General features: G+C 47.7%; 1 protein-coding gene and 1 pseudogene across 2 annotated transcripts; one reads left to right on the forward strand and one right to left on the reverse strand.

Moving 5' to 3' along the window:
- Nucleotides 1-574: 574 nt before the first annotated feature.
- On the forward strand, nt 575-2,020 carry LOC125551255 (protein ELF4-LIKE 4-like). Of its 2 annotated transcripts, none has more exons than XM_048714426.2 (2): nt 575-861; nt 1,271-2,020. In XM_048714426.2, the coding sequence occupies exon 2, from the start codon at nt 1,332-1,334 to the stop codon at nt 1,734-1,736; it is 405 nt and encodes a 134-aa protein (XP_048570383.1). In that variant the 5' UTR covers nt 575-861; nt 1,271-1,331; the 3' UTR covers nt 1,737-2,020. The 2 variants fall into 2 exon arrangements, with proteins under 2 accessions (XP_048570383.1, XP_048570384.1); XM_048714427.2 differs by lacking the exon at nt 575-861 and adding an exon at nt 868-1,046.
- Nucleotides 2,021-17,681: 15,661 nt separating this feature from the next.
- On the reverse strand, nt 17,682-18,839 carry LOC147975716 (uncharacterized; annotated as a pseudogene).
- Between the last annotated feature and the right edge of the window lie 311 nt (nt 18,840-19,150).

Raw genomic sequence — 19,150 nt, forward strand, 5'->3', positions numbered from 1 at the left:
TTTTGACAATATATTTGAATGCAAATCAATGTAATATTGGCGGTCAGCCGACCATACCGTCACATATGGATCGGCGCGTTGGACGCGCTGTCGACCTAAATCTAAAATAGGGCGGACGTTGGACGGGCGGCCGACCTAAATGGACAAAATGCGGACGAAATCGCCGTTCGTTTAGGTCGGCCCGTTGAAGTTGCTCTTACTGAACCGCATCCTTCTTGGTTGTTCCTCTTGGAATTTCTCTGTTTGGTTCCCATTCCTGGCTGGCACCGCTGCATCCTGGGACTTCTCGTCTCATCGGGGATTGCAATCTCTGTTTTGGCTGCTTGGTAGTTCTTGAGGGAATTTGTTGCCTTGCTTGGGGCAATAAAATCCAGCTTGCTCTTCTTTATCGTTCGGTGCTGCTGCTTTCAGTTCCCACTCCTGGCATTGTTCTGCCCACGGGAGGGAGGGCCCCTCCTGGCAAAGATTGGATTATGGGTTGATTAGTATCTTGTTTCGGTGCATGCAAATGTGGGCAGAAAGCAACACAGGCGGAAGGGGCCAAGCAATAGGCAGCCCCCTCTCATATATTTATGCGATTGGGGCCAGCTTTTGGTCATTAGGAAAGGCTTGCTTGTCCTCCCATCTCTTCCTCTCTCTCTCTCTTTCCTTGTGTGTGGTTTCTGGGAGAAGAAAGAGGGACAGAGAGAGAGGAATAAAAAGGTGGGCAAGGACATGGAGATGGCCATGATTTCACCTCAGGCCCTTCCTCTCTCCCCAAACACTTCCCGATAGATTCCATCCCCTCTCTATCATCCTGGGTTTCCTCCCACCTTTTCTCATCTTAATTGCAAAGGTTTCTGCGGGATAACATTTGTTTTGGTGAGTCCTATACAATCTTTCCCTTCTTTTTATGTTGCTTTTCTCACTCCCCCCTCCGCTCGTATTTCAACTTCTTGAATCCCATGCGCACAATGGTAGTACCTACTTGCGGCCATTCTAGTTGATAGAGCCAGCCGGCCGGCTCCCCTGATGCTTGGTTATTTTCTAAGAGGAAATTCAGAGAGGTGATTTATTGTCTTGGGTTTCATCTTCACAATGGGTTTCACATGCAGATTTTTTTTAACCCGCTGCCTCGATTGCGTGCTAGTATTGCCTTGTACAATACCCGCACATTTATTCTTTGTGCTAGATGTTCTTGATGGGTCTTTATTTGTTTCCAGTACTGCCCGATCCCCACATAAATGCAAAGTTTAGCCAACTAATTTTGTAATTTATGGGTCAATTTCAGGCGAGACTCTAGCTAGCTCTGGTGAAGGAGAATCAACAAGAGTTTGGAGAGGGGAAAAGGGATGGAAGGCGAGAGCTTCTCGGGGATGGGCAATGGAGGCGGCGGCGGCGGAGGGGGGCACCACCAGGTGGTGGACGGGAAGCTGATCCAGACGTTCCACAAGAGCTTCGTGCAGGTGCAGAGCATCCTGGACCAGAACCGGATGCTCATCTCCGAGATCAACCAGAACCACGAGTCCCGGGCGCCGGACAGCCTCACCCGCAACGTCGGACTCATTCGGGAGCTCAACAACAACATCCGCCGCGTCGTCGGCCTCTACGCCGACCTCTCCGCCTCCTTCGCGCACCGTGGTGCCGCCATGGACGGCGGCTCCTCGGAGGGCGACTCTTCGGGCACGCTGCGCTCCTCCGATGCCGCCGGCCGCGCCGCCGCCGCCGCCGGACAGAAGCGCGTCCGACCCGGCTAGCTTGGCCCGACCGGATGGTGCCTGCCGTTTCTTGGCATCGCCATGGATGCTGTGTAGCAGCTAGCGAGAAAGGATGTGAGTTACTGATGAGATGTTTGCTACTCCTACTTACTAGTACTAGGCTAGTTCTTCCTTGCTTAATTTCTTGCTGTGCTTCTTCTTCTTTGCCGCAAAGTGCTTTTCCTCAACCCTTGATGGTGAGAAAAAGGAAAACTTTTCTGTACAAGTCCATGTGACGATGAGCAAAAAACACCAGTTCTTGAGAAACTGCAGCCTTACTATTACATGTAGAATCCACCGTTCCATGGGCTCCTGGCTGATCTGAGAGATTTGGGAGTTCTCGAGTATTTTGTTCTTATTTTGGTAATTTGAAACTATCTTTCTCTAGGTGATTTGTGAGGGGGAAATTAAAATACCGTTGCCCTTGGATTTGGATGGACCATGTGATCCTCAAATTCGCATGTACTGATGCAAAGTGCAAAGCTTTACAGCTTTTACCAATCTGCTGCTGCTCCCCCCTTCTCCCGTGTCATCTTTCCCTTCTGTCCTGTTGCAAACCATGATGAAAAGTTTGATGACCAAACGACTTGCTTCTAGTGCTAGATCAGCTCACTCATCATCTGATGAGTTGGTGGAGTGTAGATAAGGTTCTCCTTTTGTGCATGGCAAAGTAGCCAAAAAATAACATGGGGGTGTTCTTTCTTTCTTTCTAGTGGGCATCTGCAAGATGCTGGACATCATCAGCAGCAGGAGGACAGAAAAAAAAAGTTGCAACAATTTTTGGGCTGCCAATCATAGTTTACAAAACCATGGCCACAATCTTATTTGAGACAGGGGCCTCTCGCCTGTGTGTGTGGCGTCTTTCTCGGTCCCTGATCTATAAGCATATGAACCTATTGACCACTTATTTGGCATTCTGGACAGTGTCAACGGGTGCCCATTTGTTCTCTGTCTACGGTAACAAACCCAACAAGTACTCTACCTCTCTCTATATATCTATATCAATATATGAGAGTTCTTGAGATCCAACAAATCTCACCCGTTGAACTGCATCTATCCGGTCTATGTCGCGCTGGTATTTAGCACTTCCGCTTTTTAATATCATGCCTAATATTAATGTCAACATGCAATTTGTATCTTGTCTAATACTAACGCGCAATACAATTAAGGAGTGGACTAACTTCGGACTAGTCTGAACTTAAGCAATATATCCCGACGATCATAACCCAACTAATCACACATTGTTTATCAAACACGCATGCAGCCCCGCACCTATTAAAAGTTTGTCACATGCATGCAAACTACTCCCTCCGTTCCTAAATATTGTCTTTCTAAACATTTCAAATAACTACTACATACGGATATATGTAGACATATTTTAGAGTGTAGATTCACTCATTTTGCTCCGTATGTAGTCACTTGTTGAAATGCCTAGAAAGACAAGTATTTAGGAACGGAGGGAGTACTAATAAATTTCATGATGTCAGTAAAAAATTCTTTTTATTTTGAAACTTTAAAATGTTTTGTAGCTCAAACCATCGCTTCGATTAAAAAACTGTTTTCACATAAAAGATTCGTCACGATGAGACCTTCAAAACTAGATCTCATGTTGGCATGTTCCGACGACTTTTTTTTCAGGTAAAAAGTTACCACGTGTGCTACACAAGTTATCACGTCAATTGAGCATAAGTTATCATGTTGATTACACAGAAACTACCAAGACATAAAAATGGTTCCTCCAACCTTATCTTCACATGCACATGCATCCATGCATTAGAGAGAAAATGTTTTGATGGCATCCTACAGTTTCCTTATTTTGAAACTTCAAAATGTTTAATAGATCAACCATGGGTCCAACCGAAAAATCTTTCCCTACGACGAAACCTTCGAAACTAGATCCCATGTTGATATATTCTGACAACTTTTTCTCATGCCAATAGTTACAGTTGGGCTAAGTAAGTTATCAGGTATGAAGATTGTCTAGTATCATGCTACTTACAGATGAGTTACTGTGGTACATTTTCAACAACATGAGTTATCGGGAGGGGGGGGGGGTATGTTTTCAAACAACTTCCTCCCCTCCAACCACCCCAGGATCAAACTTACCGTGGTATTTATATGTAAGTTAACACCTCCCCCACCCCCGGTAAAGTTATCATGGTGTTTGCGCATGAATTATCGGGTTTGTGGTGTCTAAATTATCATGCTATTTATGCTGAAGCTATCGGGGATGTCTTCAACAACTTTTTCTCCCGGGTCAAAGTTATCACGGTGTTTGTGCGTGAGTTAACAGATCTGTGATGTGTAAATTATCATGCTATTTATGCAGAAGGTATTGGGGGGGAGGGGGGTGTCTTCAACATTTTTTTCTCTCGGGTCAAAGTTATCATGGTGATTGTGCATGAGTTATCAGGTCTGTGATGTGTAAATTATCATGTTAATTTGCATAAGCTACCATGCGTGTATTATACCACATGCAACCAGATAACTACAAAAATGAACCATGTTGATAACTATAGTACATCTGGCCCGATAACTGCATAGTAACCATATTGGTAACTATAGTACATCTAGCCCGATAACTACAAAATAATCATGCTGGTAACTATAGTACATCTAGCCCGATAATTTCAAAATAACCATGTTGATAACTATAGTACATCTAGCCCGATAACTTCAAGAAGCTACCGCCGTCTTGTCTTACTGAGCTGGACACAAACCTTAACAAAACTTAGGCCTCTTTTGATTCATAGGATAGGATTATCGTAGGAATAGGAATCTTGTAGGAAATGAGATGACATATATCTCAAATCCTATGAGTAGGAATAGGAAACAAGATGTCATTTGATTGACACCAAAGGAATTTTTCCATTGAATCTATGCTCATTTTTATTTTTCTATGAAATATGGAGGATAGGAACCAATCCTATGCAGGAATAGGAATCCATTCCTATGAACCAAAAGGCTCTAAAGAAAAAACTCCTATAAAAATCCTATCCTCTAGAATTCCTATGAAATTCCTCCAAACCAAAGGAGGCCTAAAGCACCAAAAAACAGAGCCCTCCCGCCGACAAGCGCCGGGATCCACCGCGCACCCATGGCGATAAGGCCACCGGAGACGTGGTAGATCGACGGTGCTGCCAACGGGAGGTAGAAATCCTAGCCGCCTTTTCGTTCGATGAGGTGAGACTCATGGGACTGCATGACATTCTATGTTATTTACACATAAGTTGCCGGATATATTGTTTCTACCATTTTTCCAGGATTGAAGCAATCATTATGTTTGTACGTAAACTATTAGGTCTACGATTTATAAATTATCGTATTATTTTCATAGAAGTTAATAGTGTATGTTGCAAAACAACTTTTTTTTCTGGGTCAAAGTTACCGTAGTATTTCCACGTAAATTAACAGGATCCCGGTGCATAAAAATACCGTGATATTTACATAGAAGTTACCTGAGCATATTTTCAACAACTTGATTTTTCTTGGGACAAATTACCAATAAAATTGTTTGTATATATGCCTATTTTCGCAAGTAATATGTACGTAATGATAGACTAGAGAAGCTCAACAAAAGAAAAGAAAGCGGAAAAGCTATTTTCCATACCGTCAATAAAACAACTAGTCTGATGTCGTATAGCTATTTTAAAACCAGACGGGTCAATAAAACAACTAGTCTGATGTTTTCCTCAATTTAATTTCGTATTAAAAATGATATACAAGAAGTAAGTTACCTACAACCAGTCACCAAAGGAATTTAGTCAGCCTGGTTGAGATCCTAGTAAGTCATCTAGTAAATCGCAGGCTCAAATCCCACTAGCATTCACTTTTTCTTTCCTTTATCTCTCGCATTTAGTATAGCTGGTCAAATAGTACACTTGGTTCAAAACTTGCAGCAACGAAGTATTAATGGGCTGGTCGTTGACCATGTAGTCGTTCGAAGCGCCCATGGTTCGAATCCTACCAGAGGTATGTATTTTTGCGGGCTGGTCGATGATGAAATCCGCCGTGCGATCGAAATCCGACCACTCTGGCGTCGTGCGGATCTGACGCAAACTGACAGTCGGTAGGATTTTAGCATTCTCGTACAATTAATATCTTATCTACTATCTATCTACTGCCCTTATAAAAGAAAGAGAGTGCGGAGAACCAAACAATCAGACCCATCCATCAACGAGATCTAATGGTCCTAAATCCTTCCGTGTTTAATGCAAAAAACCACGCATTAAGGCACATCGATCGCTAACTCTGCCATGCCGTTCGACAAAAAACCGCACACCCGCACGACCTCTCGCCCACGTAGCCTCCCGTAGCATCCACTTTTTCTTTCCTTTATCTCTCGCATTTAGTATAGCTGGTCAAATAGTACACTTGGTTCAAAACTTGCAGCAACGAAGTATTAGCGGGCTGGTCGTTGACCATGTAGTCGTTCGAAGCGCCCACGGTTCGAATCCTACCAGAGGTATGTATTTTTGCGGGCTGGTCGATGATGAAATCCGCCGTGCGATCGAAATCCGACCACTCTGGCGTCGTGCGGATCTGACGCAAACTGACAGTCGGTAGGATTTTAGCATTCTCGTACAATTAATATCTTATCTGCTATCTATCTACTGCCCTTATAAAAGAAAGAGAGTGCGGAGAACCAAACAATCAGACCCATCCATCAACGAGATCTAATGGTCCTAAATCCTTCCGCGTTTAATGCAAAAAACCACGCATTAAGGCACATCGATCGCTAACTCTGCCATGCCGTTCGACAAAAAACCGCACACCCGCACGACCTCTCGCCCACGTAGCCTCCCGTAGCATCCACTTTTTCTTTCCTTTATCTCTCGCATTTAGTATAGCTGGTCAAATAGTACACTTGGTTCAAAACTTGCAGCAACGAAGTATTAGCGGGCTGGTCGTTGACCATGTAGTCGTTCGAAGCGCCCACGGTTCGAATCCTACCAGAGGTATGTATTTTTGCGGGCTGGTCGATGATGAAATCCGCCGTGCGATCGAAATCCGACCACTCTGGCGTCGTGCGGATCTGACGCAAACTGACAGTCGGTAGGATTTTAGCATTCTCGTACAATTAATATCTTATCTACTATCTATCTACTGCCCTTATAAAAGAAAGAGAGTGCGGAGAACCAAACAATCAGACCCATCCATCAACGAGATCTAATGGTCCTAAATCCTTCCGTGTTTAATGCAAAAAACCACGCATTAAGGCACATCGATCGCTAACTCTACCATGCCGTTCGACAAAAAACCGCACACCCGCACGACCTCTCGCCCACGTAGCCTCCCGTAGCATCCACTTTTTCTTTCCTTTATCTCTCGCATTTAGTATAGCTGGTCAAATAGTACACTTGGTTCAAAACTTGCAGCAACGAAGTATTAGCGGGCTGGTCGTTGACCATGTAGTCGTTCGAAGCACCCGCGGTTCGAATCCTACCAGAGGTATGTATTTTTGCGGGCTGGTCGATGATGAAATCCGCCGTGCGATCGAAATCCGACCACTCTGGCGTCGTGCGGATCTGACGCAAACTGACAGTCGATAGGATTTTAGCATTCTCGTACAATTAATATCTTATCTACTATCTATCTACTGCCCTTATAAAAGAAAGAGAGTGCGGAGAACCAAACAATCAGACCCATCCATCAACGAGATCTAATGGTCCTAAATCCTTCCGTGTTTAATGCAAAAAACCACGCATTAAGGCACATCGATCGCTAACTCTGCCATGCCGTTCAACAAAAAACCGCACACCCGCACGACCTCTCGCCCACGTAGCCTCCCGTAGCATCCACTTTTTCTTTCCTTTATCTCTCGCATTTAGTATAGCTGGTCAAATAGTACACTTGGTTCAAAACTTGCAGCAACGAAGTATTAGCGGGTTGGTCGTTGACCATGTAGTCGTTCGAAGCGCCCACGGTTCGAATCCTACCAGAGGTATGTATTTTTGCGGGCTGGTCGATGATGAAATCCGCTGTGCGATCGAAATCCGACCACTCTGGCGTCGTGCGGATCTGACGCAAACTGACAGTCGGTAGGATTTTAGCATTCTCGTACAATTAATATCTTATCTACTATCTATCTACTGCCCTTATAAAAGAAAGAGAGTGCGGAGAACCAAACAATCAGACCCATCCATCAACGAGATCTAATGGTCCTAAATCCTTCCGTGTTTAATGCAAAAAACCACGCATTAAGGCACATCGATCGCTAACTCTGCCATGCCGTTCGACAAAAAACCGCACACCCGCACGACCTCTCGCCCACGTAGCCTCCCGCATATCCGCATCGATCGCTATTCCCTCGATCCTCCTCATGCGTCGTTCTTCCCGCAGCCTCCCGTCTGTCGTCGCGCCCTTTGCCGCGGGAGATGCCGCCGGAGCCACCCGTCGCGCCCTCCGACGCCCAAGCTATCACCGGAGCCGCCCGTCGTGCCTTCCGCCGCAGGTCGCCGCGGGAGACCCCTTCGCCATGGGGGAGCTATTGCGTGAGCCATCTGAGCCGCTCAGCTTGGAGTCCTCAACCGCCGCCGCGCACGCAGGTGAGAGGAGCGCGACCCTACAGGTTCCTATTGGGTTGGGTACCGTACTGATGGCTGATGCGTGCGGCGGGTTGGGGATTGGGATGTAGGTGGCGCGATGGAGGGGGAGTACGACGAGGTTCTGGGGCAACTCTCCTCTCTCACGCAGAATGTGTGGGCACACACCAGCAACCCACGCAACCAGTGGGACCTCATGGACCGCTACATCCAGGTTCGTCCCCTCCTCCTCATGCTCCGCCTGAATCGCGATGAGGGAATGTGTTGTCTGATACGCGTGAATTTGGTTAGATTCTCGAGCTGGAGGAGGCCATCGCGTGGATGGAGGTCATCCATGTCACCGGGACCAAAGGGGAGGTGAATCATGAGATAACATGTACTTCCTCCGTTCCAAAATAGATGACTCAACCTTGTACTAACTTTAGTATAAAGTTAGTACAAGGTTGAGTCATCTATTTTGGAACAGAGGGAGTAATAACTCTCTCCCATTACAATACCAGAAGTTGTGTTCTACTATACTGTTCGTCAGTAATGGGGCATTCTAATTTGGTTCTGACATCTAAGCCACTATTGTGCAACAATGAAGTTTTACCAAATCAATAGTTTAGTGCTATTTGGCACTGACATGCAGTGTAACCAGTTACAGAGTTCCCCAATCTTTGCTTTGACTGATTTGCCACTGTACAGTTGGTGCCAAGGATTCGAGAAGGTGAACTAATACCAAGAACCATGTCACCGGCTGATTCCAGAAGAGATGGTCATGATACTCAAGGTATTTGAGCCTTGATTTTGGCGATGTCGATGTTCTTGCGCGCGTTACTCTTGATGATCAGTGTGGTGTAGAGGATTGCGGTTTGCTTGCCGATCTTGGTGCACGGCTCGTCGAAGAGTGTTCGATGTCGGTGTACTTGAGACGGAGATGGTGTCGTCGGAGTGTCGACTCGAGCGGCTCCGTCTTTAGTAGGATGACGAGGTAGAAGAGCGGTTGAACAACATGGCTCGAATACGTTAGAGAGGCCATGCATGTGTCGAAGTAGTCTCCTGTACGTTGCTCGGATTGTCTTAAGTCGGTGGTGAGGTTGTCGATGCGGTTACCCAGAGCCTGTTGCTCTCGGTGCAAAGCTCTTTGTGCGCTGAAGATGTGGCTCTTGGTGATGAAGGAGGTCATGTTGTCATCTTGCTCGATGAAGAGTGGGTTGGTAGAAGAACTTGGCCTATCCATCATTCCAAGAAAATATGTGAGTGGGAGAAAGAGAAGAACTTATACCAAATATACCTTTACCAATGTTGAAGATGGATCGATGATCCCTCAAATGTGTAACAAGGGAATAGCACAATTGGTACCAATTCTTGTCGGTTCTCACACCTACACAAGTAAAAGCTTATGGTGGAGCTTGGTTAGGATGGTAGCACAAAATTTGATGCAATTGTTAGTGAGACTCAATAAAGTTGGAAAAGATACGCAAATTTGCAAATGTAAGAAGTAGACCAATAGCAAAAAGTGGTATACGAAAACACACACGCCAATAGATAAATGGGGTCGTGCAACTAAGGAGTGAGCCAAAATGTGGAATCCATGAAAATGCTCTTGTTGCACAACTCTAGAGAGACGCTAGCATGATTGCACAATAGGCGGATACGAAACTTGTGCACAACCTACTAAGCAAAAATGCAATGACTTCACACTACAAAAAAGACACTTTCGTGACATTTTGGGCCGAACAAAATTTTTTCTGTCATACTTATGACACTTCTATGACGATAATTGTGACAAAACCCGGTATCGTCATAGATGTGGTGGGGTCCTACTTCTATGACAAAAAATCATGATAGAAAATGGGATTTTCATCTTGGGCGGGCCGGAGACGCAGCTGCATGACATTCTTTGGGCCGTCCATTATGGAAAAAACCATGGTAGAAGCGAGGGCGAGGAAAATATCGGGGAGTTCCCGATTACGGTGGGCGGTCGAGGGCCAAGCGATGCGCGTTTCACTGGTACGTACGCGCGTGTGTGCGAGGCGTTAGGATCTAACTGAACCCGAGCGAGGCATTGGGCTCTAACTGAACCCGAGCGATTGCACTGCAGGCTACGCGTTACTGAACCCGAGCGATCGATCGATCCCTTGCTGTTAACTGAACCCGAGTGATTCTTCGCTACTGCTACTAACTGAAGCCTATCGATGCTGCATATGGATGAACAATGAGCATTGTTGGGGGGGGGGGTGGATGAACAGTTCCCGGTGGGGGGTTGGATGAATAGGACCCCATGGTAGTAGAGCCCGTTGCCGCTTGATGAACAGTAACCCGATCGATCGAGCCAGTGGATGAACAGGACCCCGTGGAGGGCTGGATGAACAGGACCCTGTGATGGGCTGGATGAACAGTAGCCGGTGGAGGAGCGCGTGGTGGAGGCTGGATGAACAAGAGCCCGTGGATGAATAGTTGTAGGTCGAGGCTAGAGGAGTTCGATGGTGGATGAACAGTAGCCCGTGGAGGCTGGAGAAGGTCGACGGTGGAAATGAATAGTATCCCGTGGAGTCCGGTTTTGCGGTACGCCACACACCTCCCGATGAACAGGACCCCTGTTTCGATAGTAGCGCTCCAACAAAAGTCTGTTTCCTCCGTTTTGCGGTACGCCATACCCCTCCCGATCAACAGGACCCCTTTTTGACCGTAGGAGGTCCGTTTCCTCCATTTTACGATACGCCAAACCCCTCCCGATGAACAGAATCCCGTTTTGACCGTGGCCGGTCGAACACAAGGCCGTTTCCTTCGTTCTGCGATATGCTAGGCCTCGCTTCCATCGGCTGGTCCGTCCAAGCCGGCTGGCTCCTGATGAACAACACGTGTTCCGTTGCCTCGCGATGAACACGACGCATTCCGTTGCCTCCCCATGAACACGATGCCGGCACAGTTTCTCCGTTCCAACCCAGCCATGTACATGAGCCCTGGTCGTACGTATGCGTGAGTGGGCGTTCGAGACCCCGCACGTATGTACGTACGTGGTCATATTTTATTTCTTGCACCCTGGCCGTTGTACGTACATGTACATGCTACGTGCGTGCCTCTACCACGACACATGCGCGCCTCTACATCGACCAGTATGTACGTACACATTCGCAACCAGAATGACAACGCTACGTACGCTTCGACCAGGTGGGTCCCGACTGTCAGGCACTTCCTTGCGTGTGAAGATGTAGCTGGTGGGTCCCAGCAGTGAGGGGGCGAATCATTTTTTTGCCCGTAATATGAACGCACTTCCTTGCGTGTGAATATGTAGATGGTGGGTTCCAGTAGCCAAGGGGGAAACATTTTTTTCGTGAAATACGGTGGCCCTTCCGGTGGGTCCCTACTGTCAGGTGGAGGAATCATTATGTTCCACGTAATAAGGAGGCACTTCCTTGCTACGGCCGTGGACCCAGCTGTCAGCCTCTCCACGCACGGTACTCTTCCGTTGGAAGTCGGTTGTTGACCACATTGACCACGCCGCGCCGAGAGCACCAAGGTGGTGGCGACGACGAGGCCTAGGAAGGGAACGATGCGGAGCCAGGGAAGACGCGGCAGTGCATGCCCACGCATAGAGGAGTATGAGGGTTCACTGGTTCGGCTGCGGTGTGAGGCTGCCGTCGCCGCAGGGCCTGGCCAGCGGTGGGAGTAGTAGGGGGCGGTGAGGCCTCCGCGGCAGCACAGCCGGCCACGGGAGGCAGGAGCAGGCGGCACGACCGACGCTGCTTTGGGGGGCTGGAGCAAGAAGACCAGAGGTTGAAGAAGCACTGTGACCGTTGGATGTACATCGTACGGTAACTAGAGCTAGAATTGTTCATATTGACTAAGTTGACAAAGCCCTCCGTCCCCATCAACTTAGTAGGCCGACAAGTCATCCTCCCACTATGTTGGGTCCCAGCTAGCAGGGGGAGTATTCATTTTTTTGTGCGTAATAAGGAGGCACTTCCTTGCATGCGAAGATATAGCTGGTGGGTCCGGCCTGTCAGCGGGGGGAACGTTTTTTTCGCAAAATTTAGAGGACCTTCCGGTGGGTCCCAGATGTCAGGTGGAGGAATCATTATTGTGCGTGTAATAAGGAGGCATTTCCTTGTGTGCGGCCGTGGACCCAGCTGTCAGCCTCTCCATGTACAGTCGACGTCCGATGGATGTCGTTTGTTGACCACTTTGACCACGCCGCGCCGAGAGCACCAGGGTGGTGGACGATGGTGTCACGCCCTCGATGCGGCTATATCTCCCACGTGTCGAAGCACGACTTAGAGGCATAACCGCATTGAAAGCAATGTCGCAAGTGAGGTAATCTTCGCAAACAACCCATGTAATAAAATAAGGGAAAAGAGATACATAGTTGGCTTACAATCGCCACTTCACACAATTACATGAATAAAGCATTACATCAACCAGATACAATCAAGGTCCGACTACGGAACCAAAATAAAAGAAGAACCCCAAATGCGACAAAGGTCCCCGATCGACCCCAACCGGGCTCCACTACTGATCAGCTAGAACGAAACAACACAAGGGACAAGATCTTCATCGAGCTCCTCCTGAGCTTGGTTGCGTCACCTACTCGGTTCAACGGCACCTGCAAACTGGTTTTGGAAGTATCTGTGAGTCACGGGGACTCAGCAATCTCGCACCCTCGCGATCAAGACTATTTAAGCTTATGGGTAAGGTAAAGGTATGAGGTGGAGCTGCAGCAAGCGACTAGCATATATGGTGGCTAAACATACGCAAAATAGAGCAAGAAGCGAAGGCAAAGCACGGTCGATAGAAGTATGATCAAGAAGTGATCCTAGAACAACCTACGTCAAGCATAACTCCAACACCGTGTTCACTTCCCGGACTCCGCCGGAAAGAGACCATCACGGTTACACACGCGGTTGATGTATTTTAATTAATTTAAGGTTCAAGTTATCTACAACCGGACATTAACAAATTCCCATCTGCCCATAACCGCGGGCACGGCTTTCGAAAGTTCATATCCCTGCAGGGGTGTCCCAACTTAGCCCATGACAAGCTCTCACGGTCAACGAAGAAATAGACCTCCTCCCGAGACATTCCGATCAGACTCGGTATCCCGGTACTACAAGACATCCTCGACAATGGTAAAACAAGTCCGGCAAGACCACCCGCTGTGCCGACAAATCCCGATAGGAGCTGCACATATCTCGTTCTCAGGGCACACCGGACAAGCTAAGCGTACAAGAGCCGACATAACCCAAGTTGCCAAGGGATGGCCCTGCACAGTGCTCTGGGTTGGACCAACACTCAGAGTAGCACTGGCCCGGGGGTTTAATAAAGATGACCCTTGGGCTGGCCTAACCCAAGGGAAAAAAGGCTAGGTGGCAAATGGTAAAACCAATGTTGGGCCTTGCTGGAGGAGTTTTATTCAAAGCGAACTGTCAAGGGGTTCCCATTATAACCCAAACGCGTAAGGAACGCAAAATCCGGGAACATAACACCGATATGACGGAAACTAGGGCGGCAAGAGTGGAACAAAACACCAGGCATAAGGCCGAGCCTTCCACCCTTTACCAAGTATATAGATGCATTAATTAAATAAGATATATTGTGATATCCCAACAAGTAAACATGTTCCAACAAGGAACAACATCTCCATGTTCCAAGAAGGAACAAACTTCAATCTTCACCTGCAACTAACAACGCTATAAGAGGGGCTGAGCAAAGCGGTAACATAGCCAAACGACGGTTTGCTAGGACAAGGTGGGTTAGAGGCTTGGTTCAACAATATGGGAGGCATGATCAGCAACTAGTAGGTATCGCAGCATAGGCATAGCAAAAGAGCGAGCAACTAGCAAGCAAAGATAGAAGTGATTTCGAGGGTATGGTCATCTTGCCTCAAATCCTGCAAGGAAGAAGAATGAGGCAATGAGGAAGACAAACGGACGTAGTCGAACGGTTCCTCACAAACGTGATGTTACCGGAACCAACCCGAAGAAGCAACACCGGAAAGAAGCACACAACATGGTAAACAAACATCACATAAGCATGGCACGAGATGCACAACCAAGTATGATGCATGTCCGTTTTAATGAAGCATGGCATGGCAAAGTTCACAAACAATCCTACAAATTAAGTGGAGAACAATATGCAACCAGTTGCATATTGACAAAACACCACATTCGACTATTTAGTTCGATCTCGTTTATGTACCCAACAATATTAAATGTTGTTAAGCATGTCAAGAGGTGAAACATAAAGGAATTATCTATCTAGAAAATTTAAATGGGGCCGGATATAGCAAACAACAAATCCGGTAAATCCCCATATGCATTTAGCAAATTAATGCAAACAACAATTTTAAACATTCTTGATGTTGTTAACATGATGCGGATGACATATGTAAGTTTATGCAATTTTTATGAAAATGTTGGCATGATAAGATATGAGGCATTTGTCATCGTGGCGGAAACAAAAGGGGTGCCACGGCGGTGATAACGAAACGGTGCCACGGCAACGTTCCGGTTCCGACAACTCATTGAGACGTCGGTGCACAAGAAAGTGTGCGGGACATGCTAGAGATAGAGGGGTGATCCCGGTTACCGGGTGTCCCACATGATGGCGACAAGGAAAACGAGGAACGTGCAAGGATCAATTCGGGCATGATGCAAACACAAGCATCGCCTCGGGGTTATACCTTACAAGCGTGCAAATGGGATGGTTCGGGTTCGTCGAGGGGAGTAGAGGAAGTAGTCGTTCCGCGGTGGTAGTAGAAGTAGTGGTACTATCGGTCCACGCCGGTAGTGGTACACGTTCATGAAGTAGTCACACACGTCATCGGTAGTTTGTTCACTCAACGGCCTTCAATGGTGGTAGTCGTTCTCGTATCATCATGGAAGTAGTTGTACATGGTTGCGACGGTAACCGAACTTGGCGATCCGACGGGGTACACTCAAGTCATCGTGGGAACTTGGTGAATCCGAGGTCTTCGGGGTCGACTGTAGTAGTACATCTCGTAGTGGAACTTGACAGATCCGAGGACTCACGGCGTCGTGGAACTTCACAAAAGTCGGGGCGGTCTTGACGCATCTGACCCGAGGGACTTGGCGTGTCCAAAACGTAGCAGCACAACTGTCTCGGTCGGGAGCACTCGTTCGGGCGTCGTTGGTCTTGCGGGTCGTGGTACTTGGCGGTCTTGACGAATCCAATGGTACTTGGCAGTTCAAAATTGCTCCTGCTCGGGGACGTTTAGTGAAGGCAGGGTCGCAGGTGGTCGGGGCTGGTCGTGGTCACCGACGAGAAGCAGGGCGTGGGAGGAGGAAGGCCATGGCGTGACTGCAGTTTTTCCGGCGCCGGGAACGAGGTGCAGGAGAGGAGAGGGAGACGAAACGAGGGCGTTGCAGCGGCTCAGAGATCCTGGCAGGGCTCCTTTGTGGGATGGGGCGCTCGCCGGCGGTCACTGGTTGCCGAAGGCGCGGGAACCAGAAGGAGCTCGAGGACACAACCTCCTCTGCTCGGGCGCGGGATCCATGGCGGCATCTGTTCGAACAGAGAGAGAGAGGGAGCTCGAGGTGAGTTGAAGAGGAGGGAAAATAGAGGGAAACATGAAGGAGAGGGCGACGGGGTCCTGCTCCGGTTGAGGCGCCGGTGAGCGACGAGGTCTTGCAGGCACGGAGGCTAGATGGCGGGGACGAGGTGCTCGGGTGCCACGAGATGAGCGCGGGACGAGGTGCTCGGGGCCATCCATGGCGCAGTGGCGGAAGCTCCACCTGGTTCTCTTCTCCGGTGAGGGTGGAGCGCGGGTCTCGCACTGGAGGAACGAGGGGAGGGGGTCGAGAGAGGGCGAAGGGATCGCGGGTGAGAGAAGGGGGTCGGGCGGAGGCGGTGCAGAAGGAGAGCGAAGGGAGAGGGAGATGGGGGTCGAGGGAGCCCGCTCCCTGGCGGCTAGGGTTGCCTATAGGGCGACTGGGCCAGACCGGCTAGAGTGGGAGGCCCAAGTGGGCTGGGGTGCGGTCTGCTGCTGCTGGGCTGCGGCGGCTTGCGCGTAGGGAGGCCGGCCCAGATAAGCAGAGGTGAGCCCTTTTCTTTCTTTGATATTTTCTCCAAACAGAAAATAAACTGAAAAGGCCAGGGTCAAAGGAAAAGGGGCACAATAAAAATAAAAATAGTCTCATGAACTTGAGATAGTGCTCTATTTGAATAAATTGTCTTGGATATTTTTAGAGGTAAGAAAATAAGTCAAGTGTGAATATAGATCAAACTTGAGCTATTTTAAAACCTAACCAAAACAACTTAAAATTTGATGGAATTGGCAGGGGGCGTTTAGGACAGGTAGAAAGATTTATGAGGAAGAAATGGGCATTAATGGGGTGAGGATATATGATCTTTCAAAAATGAAAGCAAGGAATGGATATAAGATGGAGGTGATGATGCAAGATCAAATGCATGAAGCATGCAACAACACAACATGTATGAACTCACACCAAGCATAATGCAACATGTGAGGAGGCCATGATGCAACAATTAAAGACAAGACAAGACAAAACAATGCAATGAGAAACAAAATAAAACCCAAATAGGAAACCGAAAGGATGACCACTAGGAATTGATGACGAACAAGATGGATATATGCCAAATTGGGAAAAGTTACATATGGGGTGTTACAGATGGCGAGGCCTAGGAAGGGGATGACGCGGAGCCGGGGAAGACGCTGCAGTGGATGCCCAAGTGAAGAGGAGTACGAGGGTTCACTGGTTTGGCTACGGTGTGAGGCTGCCGTCGCCGCAGAATAACAGGAGGTGTGGGTGAGTAGAGGGATGGCCAGGCCAGCGGTGGGAGTAGTTGTGGGCGGTGAGGCCTCTGCGGCAGCACAGCCGGCCATGGGAGGCAGAAGCAGGCAGCACGAGCGGTGCTGCTTTGGGTGACTAGAGCAAGAAGACTAGATGATGAGAGTCGACTAGATGACGAGTCGTTCGACATCCCAATCTTCCACGGTACTAGCAGAAGCAACAAGAAATTCCGGTCGAGCAAATATGCAAGACGGTAAGATCAGAAACTTGTGTCGAGTAGATTGGATCGACTCCACACGCAGCAATAACAAAATCCCCTTGAATCAGCAACAAAGATATTTGGTGTCCCCCAACATGAGACGTTTTCTGTAGTTTTATTGATCTCACGACTAAAACAAAATTCTGCCTCCGTTACATGGCCGTATGGCCTTTATTTAAGGAGCACGGAGGCTCAAAACGAAACTGACCGGGACTCTTCCTAATAACCGAATACTAGTACGAATCATACCAATGCATGACTCCTTCCCTCTCCTAATTAAACTAAATAATATATTAACTAATTAATCATTCGGCCACGCTGATCACAACCAAATAGCTACGTGACCACTACTAGTAGATAGAAAACAAAATAAGACTCTGCTCTCTCACGCGGCTACACAGGAATCAGATTGCCACCTATTTCCAACAAAACACCATCTGTATGGAGGCGTTCTAAAATTGGGCTTCACAACATCCTTCTTCGGTTTAATTGATGGAACCTCAAAACTGAAAGAGCCAAGTTGTAACATGTTCTAAAGATAATCTTTTGCACTAGCGGTCACATCATCCCCTCTCCCTTGAAACGAAGCCATCCTCGGTTTTGTGATAGCTTTGGCGACCTTCCTTCTAACTGAGACGATAACATCATCTTTGATATCATTGGCAAACATCTGCTGTAGCTCATGCCGCCTTCCAACATACCCAAAACAATATGTGTTGGACCTTCCATCATGGGTAGCACGATGATCATATTGCCATGGCCTCCCTAATAACAAGTGGCATGCATTCATTGGCAGAACATCACAGATAACTGTATCGGTGTAATTGTCAACCGAAAAATTGATGCGCACCTTGTGAGTAACTTTCAATTTGCCTGACTGATATAACCATTCGACGCAGTGTGGTTGTGGGTGCTTCCAAGTAGGCAAAGCTAAAGCATCCACCAAGTCCTTGCTAACCGCATTAGTGTAGCTTCCTCCGTTTATGATCAACTTACAATTAGTGTTGTTGATTTTGCACTGAGTTTGAAAAATATTCCAAAGCTGCCCCTTATCCTCTATGCGATCCTCTTGCACTCGTTGCACCATCAATGACGGGTATGATTCAGCAGCTTCAAAACTCGCAGTCACCTTTTCAACATCTTCAGATTTTTCACTAGAAGTGTCAGAAACAACCTCTTCATCGCTAGCGGATGCATAGCCATCTTTCGTTAGCAACACTCTTTTCTCATTAGGGCATTCATGCTTCATATGTCCTCTTCCTCCACACTTGAAACACTCGATGTCACTAGTATGTGTGGTAGACTGCGCACTAGAATCAACCCTCGACAGTCCTGATTTTGAAGCATCCTTTTGAACGGAACCATGAGAACGATTTGATGTTGTCGTCCTGGAGCTAGGAACGACATCCTCACTCTCATGCTGCGATCATCGCCATGTGTTCAGAGTGTTACTGGGAACTATGCTGACTTGGCGCCGCTTAATCTGTTGTTCCGCACGCACAACTTGATGCACAAGATCTTGTATGTGGTAGTAGACCACCATCTCAACACGATCCCGCACCTCGATATTTAGCTCGTTAAAGAAACGTGCCATGGTCGCCTTCGGATCCTCCGTTGTCCCTGTACATATCATAAGCAATTCCATCTCCTTGTAATATTCATCAACACTCATATTACCTTGAGAGAGCCGCTGCAACTTGTTGTACATATCTCTTTTATAATGCTCAGGAACAAAACGTCACCTCATAAACTCTTTCATCCCTCGCCAAGTCGCCGGCGATGTCTTGAACGACAAATTTGATTCCACCATATTAGCGCGTAACCGGTAAACTCAATGCCAGCAATTCGTCGCCG

Source organism: Triticum urartu, chromosome 4A (genome assembly GCF_056163025.1).
Source record: "Triticum urartu cultivar PI428250 chromosome 4A, HENAU_Tu73, whole genome shotgun sequence".
In the NCBI taxonomy this organism is placed as follows: domain Eukaryota; kingdom Viridiplantae; phylum Streptophyta; class Magnoliopsida; order Poales; family Poaceae; genus Triticum; species Triticum urartu.